At 39.2% G+C, this 16,679-nt stretch overlaps 2 protein-coding genes across 5 annotated transcripts; both read right to left on the bottom strand.

Annotated features, from left to right (window-relative positions):
• Positions 1 to 7: 7 nt before the first annotated feature.
• Positions 8 to 6,618, bottom strand: LOC116188153 (pumilio homolog 4). Of its 4 annotated transcripts, XM_031517318.1 has the most exons (12): positions 6,187 to 6,618; positions 5,823 to 6,070; positions 4,998 to 5,704; positions 3,682 to 4,543; positions 3,013 to 3,601; positions 2,785 to 2,926; positions 2,606 to 2,713; positions 2,018 to 2,230; positions 1,832 to 1,942; positions 1,233 to 1,427; positions 568 to 742; positions 8 to 463 (listed from the first exon to the last, which is right to left on the bottom strand). In XM_031517318.1, the coding sequence occupies exons 3-12, from the start codon at positions 5,670 to 5,672 to the stop codon at positions 426 to 428; spliced, it is 3,108 nt and encodes a 1,035-aa protein (XP_031373178.1). In that variant the 5' UTR covers positions 5,673 to 5,704; positions 5,823 to 6,070; positions 6,187 to 6,618; the 3' UTR covers positions 8 to 425. The 4 variants fall into 4 exon arrangements, with proteins under 4 accessions (XP_031373178.1, XP_031373177.1, XP_031373179.1 ...); XM_031517317.1 differs by having other exon boundaries at positions 5,823 to 6,618; XM_031517319.1 differs by lacking the exon at positions 5,823 to 6,070 and having other exon boundaries at positions 6,349 to 6,618.
• A 5,009-nt stretch (positions 6,619 to 11,627) lies between these two features.
• Positions 11,628 to 12,431, bottom strand: LOC116187748. Its single transcript, XM_031516672.1, has 2 exons — positions 11,944 to 12,431; positions 11,628 to 11,871 (listed from the first exon to the last, which is right to left on the bottom strand). The coding sequence occupies exons 1-2, from the start codon at positions 12,429 to 12,431 to the stop codon at positions 11,628 to 11,630; spliced, it is 732 nt and encodes a 243-aa protein (XP_031372532.1).
• Between the last annotated feature and the right edge of the window lie 4,248 nt (positions 12,432 to 16,679).

The raw sequence follows: 16,679 nt of genomic DNA, 5'->3' as shown, positions 1-16,679 counted from the left end.
GATGTCCTTGAAAAGATAGCTCCGAGGCTCCGATTTAATTGCTGAAGGGGAACTGGCCCGGAGAGTCGAATAATTTACTGTGGTTCTCTTTCAAAATTTTGCATGATATGTACATCATGTACTAGTATTGGTCAAGAAATCTCCCCCTTTACAGCTGCAAATATACACGTGAAAACTCCAACTTTCCTGGCAATACGATTCCGAGACATCATTATTCTACTCCCGAGACTATGCAATTACAACTTCCCGAATTTACATATACTGCAAGGAATGCTATACCTTTGCTTCTATTTACAGCATTACTGATCCCTAAATAAAGGATGCTTTAGTCATGTAAACGGTCATGTGCAATTGCTGTACAGAGGGTATCGAACCTTGCAGCAGCACTAAAATAAGCTGGTGCTTGCTTTTTTATTCCATGTACCTCAAGAAGAAAGCGAGGATGACAACCCTATACGCCTCTCTGCAAAAATAGCACCGCAATGGAGTTTACACGACAAAAAGGTGAATATTGCACAGCATTCAGCAGATCTTCCGGAAAATGGCATCTCATATAATCAGACTTACCTCCTGTAGTGATGAGCTTCTCCACACGGGAGACGATATGTTTCCCATAGGTATACCTCTTCAATGTATTCAGATGAACCTTGATGCGGTTCAGAAGGAACTTGAGACTCTGGTCGTCACAAGTCTCGAGGACCTTCTGCACCACATAGTTCCCAAATGGATCTCTCATCATGGCCTGCACTTCCATTCATCAGTACATTCACTTGCAAAAAGTCATCTACGACCCCAACAGTAAGAAAGTGGAAACAATATATAGAGCTGGCTTGGTTATAAACAATCATGAAACTAATGCAGAAGACCTTCAAAGAGACGCATAACTCAAAGTCAGAAATTAAAACAGCCATTTAACTTCTGAAGAAATACAAAACATAAGATGTCATCTACACAGCCATTTATGTATCTAAAGCATGAGAAATACATAGATTAAGCAGGTTATTAATTGGTAAAATTGTTAATTGCCTTTCCCAGGACTGAGTAAAAATTACTGAGAAACATAAATATAATTCGTAATACCAGCTCCAGCATTTTGTATTCAAGATTTGGGTGCTCGTTCTAAGATTATTATTACATACATCAAACAACAATTCCACAAAAGGCACGTTTAGCTGTCAAATTCAATTGTGTACACGAGCTAAAGGTATGTGTGGGGAAAGCATGTAACTGACCTGCAAAGGTTCATTTTCATCAGTCGAACCAATTATCTCATGGATCAATAGTTGACGCTCTTCAGGGCAGCCAAATGTCAAACATTTCTCCACAACGTTAGAGGCAAATTTTTGCTGACTCATCCTCACTATTTGCCCAGATAGCTTGCTAATTATAGCAGATCGTTCGTGAGGTTTTCCATGTTCCAGTACATGCTGCAAGAAAAGCAAGAAAATTAATGTGGCATAGAGAACCTTGTAAATCAGAAGCAACAGTAATTTAACAAAAGAGATTGTGCTATGCCTCTGTACTAGTCCTAAGATTCTACATTTGCGCTCAAAGTGAACTTCATAAAATTAGGAACCTGTTATCGCCATGATTAAATTCAACTTTTCTGTTTGTCCAGGGGGGCCTAGACTTTGGTATTTCATTTTTTCCACCGTCGATATAATTTTATATGAAAAAGGAGTTGATAGTTCTAAAATACTAGCCATAGTAGAAATTTATATATGCGACTAGGATAATATTATAAACCCAAGTGGAGAATCACAAATGTCGAAAATGGCACAAAACCTGCTTGTTTCCGGAGTAAACCAACATTCATTCCAGAGAATAGTACCTGAATGACATAATTTCCATATTGGTCTTGCGCCAAAGCGGACACGGATTGCATGATCTCATCCATAATGATTTGCTGTGTGCTTGGGTCATCACAGTTTTCTAAAACCCTCTGTAAATGAAGAAAAGACATAAAGTCATTACTGACCAGTGAAAAGAGTAAACTTAGAAGCAGCAATATGGGTACCTGAATAACGCGACAGCCATAGGGATGCATTGATAGTGCCACGACTTGACCATAAAAGGCTGAGATGATGAACTGAATTCTATCTTGAGGAACACATTCTATACACTTCTGAATCACATGATTACCATTTTGATCTCGGACACATTTCATAACGGAACCATCAAGCTCTGCAACCATTCGAGTCTGCTGATCTACCTCAACTACCTCCAAAGCCTGAAGCAGGAAAGGTCTATGAAGCCATTTTGGAAACAAAAAGGTAAAACCCTAATAAAACAGCATGCTTCAGGAAAGAGCTAATGCACGAGGTATATCCACAAAGGGACTTTCAAGAATTAGAAAAGACACTCTCACACTATGCCAAGTTTCATCAGCTCAATGAAACATGAAAGAATCTCCAACATAGTCAAACAACAGGTAAGATATTAAAAACTTGCCCCCCCCCCCCCCCCCCCCCCCCCCCCCCCCCCATCAAAAAAAAAAAAGAACAAATCCATGTATTTTAAAAAATATATATTAAGACACACCTACATGGCACCGGAGCTAGTAATATAATTATTTATCATCAAAATACACAACTGGAGAAATTACCTTTTGAATCACCCGGCAACCATACATTTGAAGACTGACAGGCAGGACATGACCGGTAAGTTGGTTGGCCAGCTCCTTCCTTTGACTTTCAGTGCCATGCTCAAAAAACTGCAAGATTAAGCATGCTAATTAATTCAATTAAAGATCTTTACACAATAGAGATATCTCAAACCTAATACCTTTTGTATCACATAGTTTCCAAAGACATCAGTCATCAAGGTTCGAGCATGAGGCATGACTTCAGGGAATATCTTGTCCTTTTCTTCCTCGGTGGCAGTTTCTAGTTTCTGCTGGATAAAGCGACTCCCGTACTGATCCGAACTGCATTGTGACACGATCAACAAAATATTAAAGCCCCAGAAGAAGTTTTCTAGTCGGAGAACAGTGAACTGAGTGATCTCATTTACCTAAATTCAACTACATGACCGAGAATATCTGACAATTCGAAAGACTTGGCCTTGTTGTTCTTGAACTCATCAAGTAGTGAAGAACCGAATTTTGCTTCGATGTTGCTGCTAGGAGTGGAGGACCATGGACCGATAGGTGCTTCCGTCGAAGTTCTCAACATTGAAGCAAAATGTGCAATTCGTTCATCATGAGGCGTCGGAGTTCCATACCTAACAGGAGCAATTCCAGAATTTGTCCTTGTATTACCAGTATATGGCAAGCGCATTCCATATTTTAGATTTCCCATGTTACGGAGATTTGCTGCAGTAGAATTGGTAAGGAGTTGCAATTCATACAGTTGCTTCTGTCGAGCAAGCAAAGCCTCAAGGTAAGCTTTCTGGAGCTCATCCAGATCTCCTAGGGAAGAACCCAAATGGCCCCTGATCTGAGAGAAGTCATGCGCATTAGCTACAGCTTGAGCAACATGATCAGAATTTCGCATATACTGAAGGTAAGCAGGGTCTGCAAGCGCAGGATTAATGTCATTTCCGAGCTCAAATGGAGTTCTCCTCAAAAGTCCACCATCCTCGATACCACTCAGAGCTGAACCTGTATAAAGAAAATGATATATCTTATGGATCTCTGATGGTACATTCAAATGGCAGATATAAGAGCAATATATTGCCAACCTGAATCATAGTAAGCTTTGGGAGCAGACTTCAGCTTTGCATCTGAGGAATAGCCAACAGGAATATGCCCAGAAAAATCAATATTTGGAATGCTTTCCCCTTGACAGTAGCGATCGTCTAATCCTTCCAGACTTTCGAGGCCTAAAGAGTTCACTTTTGAGTATAAATTGGTTGAAGAAGCAGTTTGTCTAGGAAATTTAGTATACTCCATGGAACTTGCTTCAAAATCTCCATGATCAGTTGCAGACCTGTTATTCCTTTGAAGATCAATCACTTTATCAGAACCAGCAAATCTGCTGGAACCAGCTTCATCAATGAGTTGCTGCAAACTCTGATTCTGACCCTTGGGCATCTTAGCTGAAAATCGAAGCTGACTATCAGAACCCACACGAAGTTGAGACTGCAGAAGGCTAGTATGGCAAGCATTTCTAACTTTTGAAAAGCTTCCAGATAAAGAAGCTGCGATGTCATCAGGCCCACCCATGCTCAAAGAACGACCGTGTTGAAAAGTTGAGCCAATCATGCTGTTCCTCTGGGTAGGAAAAATGGCAGCATCAACTGGCAGATAATCAATGCCTGGGGACCTTCCAACAACCTGCGGCTCAGGGGTTAAATTCCGCGAGAGAGATGCACCTATGGAACCCAAAGAGTGAGAACTGATGCTGTCTGGGCCTGAATATCTTGCCAAACAAGGAGGGCCAGTACCCGAAAAGACGTTCCCCGTGGTTTTGGTTCCACTATTACATAATCCCACCAGCTGGGAATCAGAGATGCTCATTCTGTCCAGCATATCAGCAAGTGCATTATGACTTTGAGGGCGTGATGGTTGGTCCAACAAAGTAGAAGGACGATCAAGCCCATCCTGCAAGGCAGTGGAAACATTTTTGGTTCTCTTTTCACGGGAAGCTGAAATTGATCACTGAAAAGCTAAACTGAATCTCAAACTGACTTTGATGTACAAGTGAGCTGCGTAGAATATAAAAATTCATTTTGGTATAAGAAGCAGTTAGTGCCATTGGTAGCTAATAAGATAATACAAGCGATGAAACCATTGGTAGCTAATAAGGACAAGAAAATGGCTTCCATTCACGGGAGAAGACACCTCATGTTCAGAATAACGAGAATGGGCCAAAGACTTGAGAGCTAGCTTATTTATACCACCTTTATGCTGACACCTATACTGCAACTTGTGTACGAAGACAGAAACGTAGAGAAGCCAGGTCAAATGAAGCAGAGAACACCAAAGATCAAGAAAACACTTCACCAAAAATTTAACACAGAAATTGCCTGCATCAAATTATTGAAATCAATCTTACCTGAAGGATGTCTGCAAAACTCTTCCTCCTAGCACCAAGCGCCGAACCTTCCAAACCAATCAACCGATCTGAGCCTCCCTCAAGCCAATCTACTGCTGCCTGCCTATTGGCCATCCTCAATTCCATCAAATCATTCTCAGCTTTCTGAACAGAAAGTCCAGAACCCCCAGGTTGCATTGAGAACAAAGATGAGTGATTACCATCCTCCGCAAGCATGTTCTTGTTCTTCCTGAAATCCCTACTTCCCCCAAGGGATGACCCACCAGCTTGAGATCTTTGCGCTATCCGCCAATCCTCCTTCGACAGCAGAGGAGGGGGCAATCTCGGGTTAACATTTTCACAGGAATAGTAGTACGATAAATATGCAGGGTGTGATCGGATGTCATCCTCACAAGATGCAATTGCGTTGGTATTTCTAGTCCAGACATTACCATCTCCAAAACCAGAGTCTCCCAATATACTGCCCACAGCACTGAGTGATCCCTCCACTGTTGGCGGGGCACTTCCATAACGGTATATATTCAGCTGCTTCTCCCGATCATTTATCCGCTGATTACGCTGTGCTCGTAGCAACAATTCCAGCTCATTTTGCAGAGTATCCTCTAGCTCAGTGCTAAATCCTCTCAGACTGTTATCCGTGGAGTGCAAGTCTATGTTACCCCCACCAGAAACCATCTTCGCACAAGCCTAGTTCACCATCAAGGAAGCTGATAGAAGAGTAAAAGCTATTAGTTCATTAAACAGACAAAAAGAGCACAATAAGGGAAATTCCTTCAAGAATCAAGCAACATTGCCGGGATAGAATAAGACAATTCAGACACTAGCCTGAGTTTCTGGTTGAATTCACGGGAAACCAAGGCAATCACAGAGATAGCTAGGGTTTCACCATTTCGGCTTCGCGCAACAATCACACGCAGGTTTTAAGTTTTCGACAGAAAGGATAATTTCGTATCTTGATCACATTAGGAGCATAAAGACAAAATCTCAAAACGGAAATCATCAGAAAACAACACATAAAGAAGCGAATCTCCTCGTCGACGGGCAACAAATGGAAATAGGAAGTGTCCAAAATTCTGCAATCACAGGGCACGAAGCTCCGTCAATTTCCAGGCCGAAACGCACAATAAATACGGGAATCATCGGGTGAATCGCGGGGAGAATGAGTCGAGAAGCTCATCGGAGAGCTTACTCTGCTAAAATCGGGAAACGTGGGAGCCTCGAGGGAAGGTGAATCACGGCATTCGCAGGCCACGAGTCGGAAGGAACAAAAGGAAAATCTAGAAAATTGAGAAGACGGAGAAGAAGATGCGGAAATCTGCAACAGGAATGGTGGCAAAGGCAAACATCATGCCATTTTTGGAGGAGGAAAGTGAAGCAATCCACTCCAATGCAGACAGAGGGAATGGGATGGCGTGAACCTCAACCCTCAGATTCTTCTCTTTCAGCTTCGAATCGCTCGCCCTTTAGAGAGAGAGAGACAGAAAGGTAGAGAGAGAGAGAGAGAGAGATTGAGAGAGATTGAGAACGAGCGGCAATGGGGCGGGTGCGACGTGCATGGGGTGGCTTTCTGATGATGTGATCAGGGGAGGGAGCTCTGCCAACGAGTTCGGTCCGGTTCGTAATCGGCCTTCGGCCTCCTTTCACGTGCATGGCTTGGCTTACATAATATAGACATTTTCCAATTTCTTTTCTATTTTTGGTCCGATTACGGGATGTAGTCGTAATATACACTTTTTATTTTTCTATTTTCATCGAATATCGCCAGGACTCTTCGCGCCACTATCAACTTGATCCCTTGAAGAATTATTTCTTGCGAGTATTGAGCCACTCGAGTAACCATATGAATACGATTTGACAATTCCATCATGACCTCGTACTTTTTATTTTTCCCCTAATTTTTTCCCAGTTCATGTCATCTTATTTTTTTGCTTCCTTAAATCCTTTTTATCTCACAAGTTATGTGTTCCTTTCAATAATTTCTTCGATTTTTTTGTACACATCTTACAGATATATCATATACCTAGTCCGACCTCGACAATTTTGACCCGTTCAAACCAGTTCAGAAGGCGAATTGATTTCATGCTTGCAAGAAGGTCTGCCCGGAGAGATTGACCATCATACAATTGGAGATTAAATAACATCAATATCAACGAAATAAATACACGGAAAAAGAATCACTATCGAAAAATATATACGGAAAAATAATCATTTTGATGTAACAAAATTTCAAAACATGATTTATGTTTAGTTCTCATGGGTGGGTTTCTTATGCCCTTTTCTCCCTTCTTCGATTCTTTGATTTATGCTATAACTTGAATGGTTCCACCCTTACAAACTTGCATTTGAGTTGTGAAAGTATGTTGTGTAAGGGCAAGTAACTATATTCACATAACTTTACAGGTTACTCTTGCTTTCGATAATTTCAGAGACTTCGTTTATGACGAAGTGAGCCTTGTGCCCGCCGCCGATCACTTCCGCCCGCTTCTTCCCATCCTTCCAGAGTTGTGAGATCAAAGATTCTCCGAAGGAGAAGCTGGATATTTTCAGACATAAGATTTCACGGATAAACAGTGATTGTTACCTGTATCGTTGGCATCTTCTGCCCATGTTCCAGGACCCACATATTTCATGGTAAATTCCAACCGTCCTCATTGATCGGTGGCTTAAATGAGCTAAAAGTCATGCAATGATGAGCTTGAAGTCGTAAAATCATTTATTCCGTATGAAGTAGGTTCTGCTTTTAAGTTCAGTGTAAGGTGATTTTGTAAAGACCATATGAGCTAGCTACCACCCCAGCACAAAACTCATAGTGGAGTCCTGAAATCATCTTCTTGGTCATAGGCAGATGTGCTCAAGTTCTCAAGAATTATTGCTCGTATAGATTAAAGGATAGTTGGAGATTATTAGACTTATAGCGACTCCCGCTCGAGTTACGAGCTTGAGTGAAACTTTGCTCATATCAACACAATAAAAGCGCAACGTGCATCAGAGTGGGCATCTCAGTATAAAATAATTCAGGGTGCCTTACAATTCAAGGATAATATATGGATGTTATTTCAGAGTACTGTCGTAGATACTACCGCATCATTTTCTGACTTCCAGATTAGGTAATAAATCATCTTTGGTGTCATTCTCTGATTTCATATTAGAAGGAAAAACATCGTTCCCACATACTTTCAGTTAGGAAAATATATGGTCCTTCTACTTGCTCACGTGAAGCATCAATTCATGGAAAGACAAGGCAAAGTGATTAAATCTATTTATAAATTCTAAGCTTCCGTTTGGTTTCATAAGCAGTTTTTAATAATGTGTTTGATTTTAGAGTTAAATAGAGTTAAATTTTAATTTTAATTGATTTATAATAATTGTATTGTTGAATTAAGAGAAAAAATATAAAAAAGTAATGAATAATTAAAAGAAAATAATGATTATATTGTTGAATTATAGAAAAAGTAATAAATAATTGAGAGAATTTAATATTTAAAATTGAATTAAATAGTTAAAAAATTGAGTAAAGGGGAAAAGATAATAATTGTATTATTGATTTTTATTGTGTAGTGAATAAAGTTAAAGTTAGAGTTAAAATTTTAAAAACATAACTCACAAACCAAACAGAGTGTAAGATACTGAGACCGTGGATTATACAACTGAAATGGCCAAAAGAAAAGGATTAGTCTAACCTCTGGTAGTAATCTGCAGCTAACTTCAGATCTATTGGAAAAACTCTGATGAATCAACAATCTTCTAGGTGTCATTTTGTTTTCACCTTGCGAGTTTCTAGAGTTAATGAGGTAAGCAACACTTCTTACTTGGTCAATTTCTCAAAGCTCGGACCGAAATTTTGACCATTTTCCAAAAACAAAATCTAATTAGTCCCTTTTTTATCATCTTTCAGTAAATCTAATGTGTTTTTGTTTGACATAGAACTAAACAAAATGTTGAAGGTGTTCTCAACCTCATCGACCTCGCGAGTGGCGAGCGTTCCTCTGAAAACAAGGTCATTGGAGTACAATTGAAGAAAACGCAAGTGCATTTTCTTTTCATCCTTGCTCTCATGAGTAATCTTTCGAGTTATTATTGTCCTGTAACGTTCTAGGGATGATTATTTCCTTGTTGAGTAAAATTAGGCAATCAACAACACTAGTTTATTTCACTTGAGAAAAATCATTTCTTCTTTGGCGATCAAAGGGGGGATGTGCCTTTCCGAGACTCGAAACTCACACATCTACTTCAGGTTAGTTAAATGTCTTTGTACTACACTGATTTATATAAGATTTAAATGCCCATCTCTGGTAGGAATCACTATTTAATGTGGAGACATAGAAGCTAGAACTTTGTGATATTTCCATATGCGTAAAAGAATTCGATCTACTATGGAAATTTTGTCGCTATAAGAAGGGTTTTTATTGATGATGTGATTTTTATTCAGTTTGCACAAGAAACACGTCTATTATGTTTGGTTTTAGAGTTGAGTTGAGTTTTGGTTTTAATTGGTTTATAATGATTGTGTTGTTGAATTATGAGAAAAATTGTGAAAAATAATGAGTAGTTGAGAGAAAGTAATGATTGTGTAACTGTGTTATTGAATTGTGGAAAAAGTAATGAGTAGTTGAGAGAATTTAGTATTAAGAATTGAATTGAATGGTTAAAAAGAATTGAAGAAAAATGAAAAAGTAATAATTGTAATGTTGACTTCAAAATAAGTAAAGTTAAATGGAGTAGAGTTAAAAAATTTTGTGAAACCAAATGGGTAAGTCCATTTTCGGGGCCGGTGACTCAGAATTTGTGTCATAGGCCTTTTGGCTAGAACTTTTTCTTCTGGATGGATATGAGTATTGTTACATTCGGTTCAGGGCAAACTATAAAGAGCTGTCATAGTTGTGTACGCTGCTTGGATGTTCTTGGTTTGACTTCATGGGTGACTAATAAACTTTGTTTATCTGAATAAAGTTTAACCTTTTCTTCCAACGGTGACCAAGAATCAGTGGAATTGATGATCACTGGGCCTGAGATTGCAAGGCCGGAGACTTTGGAAGAATAGATGCTACTGCTGTGGGGAGAGATTTAAGTTTTTTTTTTCCCTCTCGTACCGTATGTATTCTCTGCGCTTTGCTAGTATCTCTGCTCACTTGATGATAACAGACTATCCATAGAATACCTAGTTGTCGATGCTCCTCGTCTCTTATCTCTTGACAGATGTGGTCGCAGTTACTGAGGTCACCGACTCCCAGATGATACCATAGTAGAAGCTGCAGTAACAGCAAGAGCCGTAGGTATGAGGTTCTCTCTTTAGAAGTCTAGTTTTCTATAAAGGAAGATAAATTGCTAAGGTACTATACATTGAAAAGTGCGCTTGTCCTATAATGAATTCGATTGATTCGTCCATGGTCAGTTCTGTGCGCTTCTACGCTGATGAATGAAAGCTAGAACAAAAGGAAGATCTCTAATGCTCAACCAAAAAAATAAAAATAAAAAACTTAAATGAACTTTCGTGTTTCCGCTGGGTCGATGTCTCCAGCCAAGAGGGATGGAGTAATTAATGTCGATGTGCGCAGAAGATCTAGCTAGGAGCCCTCGATACAGTCGCAGTCCTGAGAGAGCTAACTTGGAGCCCTTCACATTCAAGGGGCCGGAGGAAGAGGAGCCTCATCCCTGAAGACAGAAGGCCACGGGATAGAGACAACTAGTCTTCCAAGGATCGCAAGTATGCAAAAATGGGTCTGATTACAGTGAGAGTCACCCCTCGTGCAAGGAGCAAGAGCCCTGTCGACGAGCCAGAATTAAGAGGAGGGTTCCAGAGGGAGATTATAATATGAGCTAGGCCTGCTGTGGAAAATGGCTGCGGCTGCATACTGTTCTTATGGTTGTAAAACAAGAAAGTTCCATTTATGATTAGCAGATACAATAATGATGTTCTCAATCTCATTGGTTGTAATTGCAGCTTGAGGTATACAGCTGATGCTGCAGTATTAGTGGTCTCAAAAGATAAATAATGTGAAACAAACTAATTATATAAACTTGCAAGAATTTAAAAAATAAAATTTTACGATTTTGAATGGCACTATTTCAAAAAATTGTCTAAAAGGTATATTCAAATGATATACTTTTAATATATCCTTGAATTATATTGATAGTCAAATAAATACATAAAATTAACACAAAATAGTATTCTACAAAATTAAGATCACATAAAAAGTAAAAAATAAAAAATAAAAAATAAAAAACAATATTTACTATTATTTTCGAAAAAGAAATTTACAAGATCAAATTTATATACATTATGAATTTGCATAATGTTGACGATTAGATAGATAATCATTACAGTTTAAATAGAATTGTCACTAACTATTTAAGATTAAACTAATGCACTAATTATCCAAAAAAAATTGTTATTGTTGAAAATTCTTAAAAATGTCAATAGTTACTATTTAAAAAGAAACCTATGCAGCCAACAGGTTAAAACAATAGTTATATGTATGTCTTTCTTCCCTCAACTTCTAGAAACAATCTTAGTGATCCTTAAATTTGCAATGTAATACAATTGGGTCCTTACTTATTTACTATTTTCTAGTGGATTAGTTTCAAGATGTAATTGAGTCTACTTTGCGTTTTAATTTCTGGTTGTCTTACTCATTGAGTTCGAAACTCTTCATTATATTTTTTTTTCGCTGAATAAGCTTTGCTCCAAGCAGCAAGCAAAAGTCTCTGCTCCTCAGTTCTTATACTACTGTCCAGTTTAGGCATTCCCATAATCCTGCACTTCATTGCCTGCTTAACACAAGCCAGAACCTTCTCCTTCAATGCTACAATGTCATGAAAAGTTCTATCATTTCTGGCCTTCCAAATGTTGTAGATGTATGCATGCCATGAAAGTCTGGATATAATATTTCTAACAGATTTCCCCTTATACTTCCTGGAAGCCTAACTTAACTCACTTCTCCAATACCTGCAGCTCCTGTTTTCACCATTCATCAGCAAAATCTTCACCCAAACATCAGTAGAGAAAGGGCAACTGAAAAAGATATGATCTCTCTTCTCCTCCTCAGTTCCACAGAGAACACATGAGGAGCTAATGTCCTTCTTCCATCTTGATATTCTATCCAAAGTGGACAGCCTACCTCTGATGGCGAGCCATGAAATGAAACAATGTCTTGGAATAAGAGGAGATGTCCAAAGTAGCCTGTGCCATTCCACTTCAGCCATCTTGTCTCGAATGAAATCCCAAGTCCTAGCCACGGTAAGAATGCCTTTTGGGTGAGCACTCCAAATAATCCTATCCTCTCTGTCACCAGGAATGATATGACTTACTTTTTCCTGGATGACAGAGAGCATTGCAGTCTTCCTTGGCTTCCATCTCCATCCCTCGCTACCAATAACATCTGCAACTCTTGACAAAAGAGTGAGACCTGTACTCCATATCCCTTTGCCCTGCATATAATCATGAAGAGGACTTAAGGGGTGCCAGTTGTCAAACCAAAATCATGTTCTAAGACCATTTCCAACTTCATGTTTGACGATAGGATAAGCACAGGTTTGAAGCTTCAGTATTTTCCTCCAATCATAAGAACAATTACCAGGGGCATCAAGAGACCAAAAGTTCTTATCCTTGATAATGTAGGGTTTGACCCATGCAATCCACAAAAAACCTGCTCCACTGATAAGTAACCAAATGAACCTCAAAATGCATGCCATATTCCATATGGAAAGCTCCTTCACACCAAGTCCTCCTTCCTTCTTTGGTAGACAAATTGTTTCCCAATCCACTTTAGCTCCTGTTGCAGCAACATCTTTTCCCTTCCATAAGAATGCCTTACATTTACTTTCAACTTCTTCGATCAGTTTCTTTGGAAGCACAAAAGCCCTGCACCAGAAATTGGTCACAGCATACAAGACAAATTGTATAAGTTGCATTCTTCCTGCATAGGAGAGCTTTTTGGCTGCCTAACTGTTAATTCTTGTGTGATCTTGTCTACAAGAGGCTTGCACTCCCTATCAGTCAGCCGACCAGCCACAAAAGGGACCCCTAAATATCACACTAGCAATTTACCATGCTTGAATCCACTAATCTCAGTCACGACTTTGACAGCAGTCCCATCAACACCAGCATTATACATTTCTAGTTTGTTTGGATTCAGCTTCAAACCAGACAACAAGTAGAACTCATGGAACACATTCAGCAAAGCTCGCATTGAATCCAAATCACCTCTCATAAAGATCAACATATCATCAGCAAACCCAAGATGCGTAAGCTTGATCTTTGAACATAAAGGATGATATACCAGCCTTCCATTGCTGACAGCTTCATGTAACAACTGAGATAATACTTCAATAGCAATGACAAAATGATAGGGGGAAAGGGGATCTCCTTGTGTTACTCCCTTCTGACCTTTGAAATACCCCTCCAAGCTGCCATTTACACAAATTCAAGATCGAGCCCCAGTAATGCAAGCTTCCACCCAGGCAACAAATTGCTGAGGAACTTCAATGACCTTCAAAACATTTAAAATAAATTTCCAATCCACCGAGTCAATAGCTTTCATTATATCAGCTTTTATAGCACATCTAGTGCTTCCACCCCTTTCATTATAGTCCTTAACTAATTCATGAGCAAGCTGAATGTTATCTCAAATGTCTCGCCCCTTCACAAAAGCACATTGAACAGGAGAAATAAATTCTGGCCGGCAGAAAAGTCTTCAATCTATCAGCAAGAATTTTTGTAATACACTTGTATATAACATTGCAGCAGGAGATAGGACGATAATCTGTCATTTTAGTAGGATTGGAAACCTTTGGAATCAATGAAACACAAGTGCTATTGACTCGACTGATCAATTTAGAGCTATTGAAAAAACTGAGTATAGCTTGAGTGAAATCAGTACCGACAATGTCCCAAGCAGTTTTATAGAAATGCACTTTGTAACCATCCGTGCCTGGGGCTTTGTTACTATCCATAGCCCATGGGGCACTCTTGATCTCTTCAGCTGTGATGGTTGCAAGGAGGCAGCTCTGATATTCAGAAGAGAGTCTGTACTTAAGGAGATGCTTCAATCTCTGAATATTTCCTCCTTGCACTAATGGATCTGCTTGCCCTTTAAGGAAAGAAAAAAATCTTATGGCTTCATTTGCTATATCAGAGGGATCATCCAACCTTTGACCATCTTCAGATACCAAAGCCTTAATAGTGTTTCTGGCCCTCCTCACCTTTGACAGTTCTATGAAAGAATGTTGTAGTCTGATCACCCAACGAGAGCCAATTCACCCTAGCTTTTTGTTTAAAAAAGGACTCCTCAGCAGCCCTAAGATGAATATATTCTTTGCATCTGATCTGTTCCTCAGCTGCAAGACCAGCAACTCCACTCCTTCCCATGATGGCCTGAACCTCTTTTTAACTTCTGTCGAGCCTGCTTAACTCTGCTGCTAATATCAGAGTAATGGAGTTTATTGAATTCCTTGAGAACTCCCCTTCAAACTCTTCAATTTGCTACATAATCGAAACAAAGGAGTGCCATCAATTTTGTTAGCCCAAAAAACAGCAACCTTCAATTCTCCTTGTAATATTTATGTTCAGACCAAAAATTGTAGTCTTTAAAAGCCTTCCTCCTCTGTGGAACATTATCAGCTATGTCCACAAGGCTTGGGCAATGATCAGAGATTAATGGACTCATAAACTCAACTTTTGACCCAGGAAAGATAGAGGACCAACTATTATTGACAAGCACTCTATCCAACTTTCGAGCCAAGTAATCCTCTGTTCTCTTATTTGACCAGGTATAGAAACTACCTATCCAAGAATGATCATATAAATCGGTATAGGCCAGAACATCATTAAAATCAGACACTTCTATCAGAAGATTGCAGTCAAGCTTACTTGATTCACTAGCATCCTCTTGTCACATGAAAATCACCGGCCACAAACCATGGCTTCTGCCCAGCCAGGTTTTTTAAATTCCTCAAAGATTCCCACAGCTCCTGCCTATCATTTGGAATTGTCACAGCATATAAAAAAGTTGCATAGAACTCCATCTTATCATGCTTGATCAGACAGTGAATATACTGACCAAGCTTTTCCAAAACAGATATTATTATAGAGTCATCATGCATAAGCCAGATTCGACCCAAATGTAGTGAATACCATCCATTAAATTTTGATATTTGAAGGGGAGAAAAAAACAATTTAAGCATGTCACATATATCCATCGACTATTAGAAGTTGTCCCCGTCCATCTAAGAAAAAAGTCGGGTCTATAGATACTATAATATAAAAATCTTATGTATTTGCTTGATTTAATTTTACTGAGGAGTAAATACAAAATACGACACCATGATATTTATTTCCTATTTTCTGATGCTGGATAGATAATTCTTGTTAGCAATAGGCAGCTTATTGTTGAGAAGTAAAAGTATGTTGTGAACTATAGACCGAGAATCAGAGCTTTCCGAACAACTCAGAGCTGGAGGACCAGAATGAAATCAATTGAAAGTATTGGGACTGAAATGCAGTTGAGCCATAAATCTGAGGACATGCCCTTCTCGCCGCTACCTTAGCTTGTCGGACTTGGATTTGATGTTTCGACCCGTGCTCAAAAGATGGTCCGGAGGCCCATTTCGTCCATAATGTTGATCATTATTATTTCCTAGAACTCGCAACCCCGCTGCTCGTGAGAATTAAAAAAAAAGTAACATTAGAGTATTAGAGTACTGCATATGTTAAAGCTTAGAAATAATATTTGCATGGAACCTTATTTAAGTGAGAAATGTAAATAGTAGTTAAACAATTTCACTTTAATTGCGATTTATGTTTAGTGAAAGACGGTCCAGGAAAATGCACCATGGACAAGAAATTAGCATGTTTTATGTTCAATTCTCATGCATGGGCGAATCTCTTATGCCCTTATCTTGCTTCCTCGATTCCTCGATTTATGCTATAACCTGAACGGCTCGACCCTCACAAACTTGCATTTGACTCGTGAAAGTATGATGTATAAAGGCACGAATAGGGAGAAAGCAGGTCACTATATTTGCATAACTTTAAAGATTACTCTCTCTTTAGATCATTTCAAAGACTTCGTTTGTGACGAAGTAAGCCTTGCGCCCGCTGATCACCCCTGCCTGCTTCCTCCCGTCCTTCCAGAGCTGTCAGACAAACAGAGTAAGATTTCTTGAAGGAGGGACTCAGACATCTTCAGACATCAGATTTCACATATGAATAGTGCATGATTGGTACCTGTATCGTTGGCATCTTCTGCCCTTGTTCCCAAACCCACATATTTCATGGCAAATTCCAATCGTCAGTCATTGATCCGAGAACATTAAGTAGTTTATATGAGGTTAAAAGTCATGCAATGATGAGCTCGAAGCCGTAAAATCATTCATTTCATATGAAGCAGGTTCTGCTTTCAAGTTCAGTGTAATGTAACGTGATTATGTAAAGACAATCCATGCTAATTTCCACCTCAGCACAAACTCATAGCGAAGTCGTGAAATCATCTTCTTGGTCATAGCCAGACGTGCTCAAGCTCTCTAAAGATTCATTGCTGGTATAGATTAAAGGATAGGTGGAGGTTACTGGACTTACAGTGGCTCTCGCTCGAGTTACGAGCTTGTGTGAAACTTTGTTCACATCAACACAATAAACCCACAACCTGCATCGGGATTTCTATTCAGTATATAAAGTAATTTAGA

The sequence above is a fragment of the Punica granatum genome, chromosome 8 (assembly GCF_007655135.1).
Source record: "Punica granatum isolate Tunisia-2019 chromosome 8, ASM765513v2, whole genome shotgun sequence".
NCBI classification, from domain to species: domain Eukaryota; kingdom Viridiplantae; phylum Streptophyta; class Magnoliopsida; order Myrtales; family Lythraceae; genus Punica; species Punica granatum.
Note: the sequence above shows the minus strand (reverse complement) of the source record. Positions and strands in the feature narration are given on the sequence as shown.

Coding starts and splice junctions, on each gene's coding strand:
- LOC116188153 (XM_031517317.1), bottom strand. CDS start 5,672: ATGGTTTCTGGTGGGGGTAACATAGACTTGCACTCCACGGATAACAGT. Junction 3,602..3,681: donor CAAAGCTTACTATGATTCAG/GTTGGCAATATA, acceptor TTCTTTATACAG/GTTCAGCTCTGAGTGGTATC. Junction 464..567: donor GAAGCTCATCACTACAGGAG/GTAAGTCTGATT, acceptor CTATTTTTGCAG/AGAGGCGTATAGGGTTGTCA.
- LOC116187748 (XM_031516672.1), bottom strand. CDS start 12,431: ATGCAGGGCAAAGGGATATGGAGTACAGGTCTCACTCTTTTGTCAAGA. Junction 11,872..11,943: donor GGTGAAAACAGGAGCTGCAG/GTATTGGAGAAG, acceptor TATTATATCCAG/ACTTTCATGGCATGCATACA.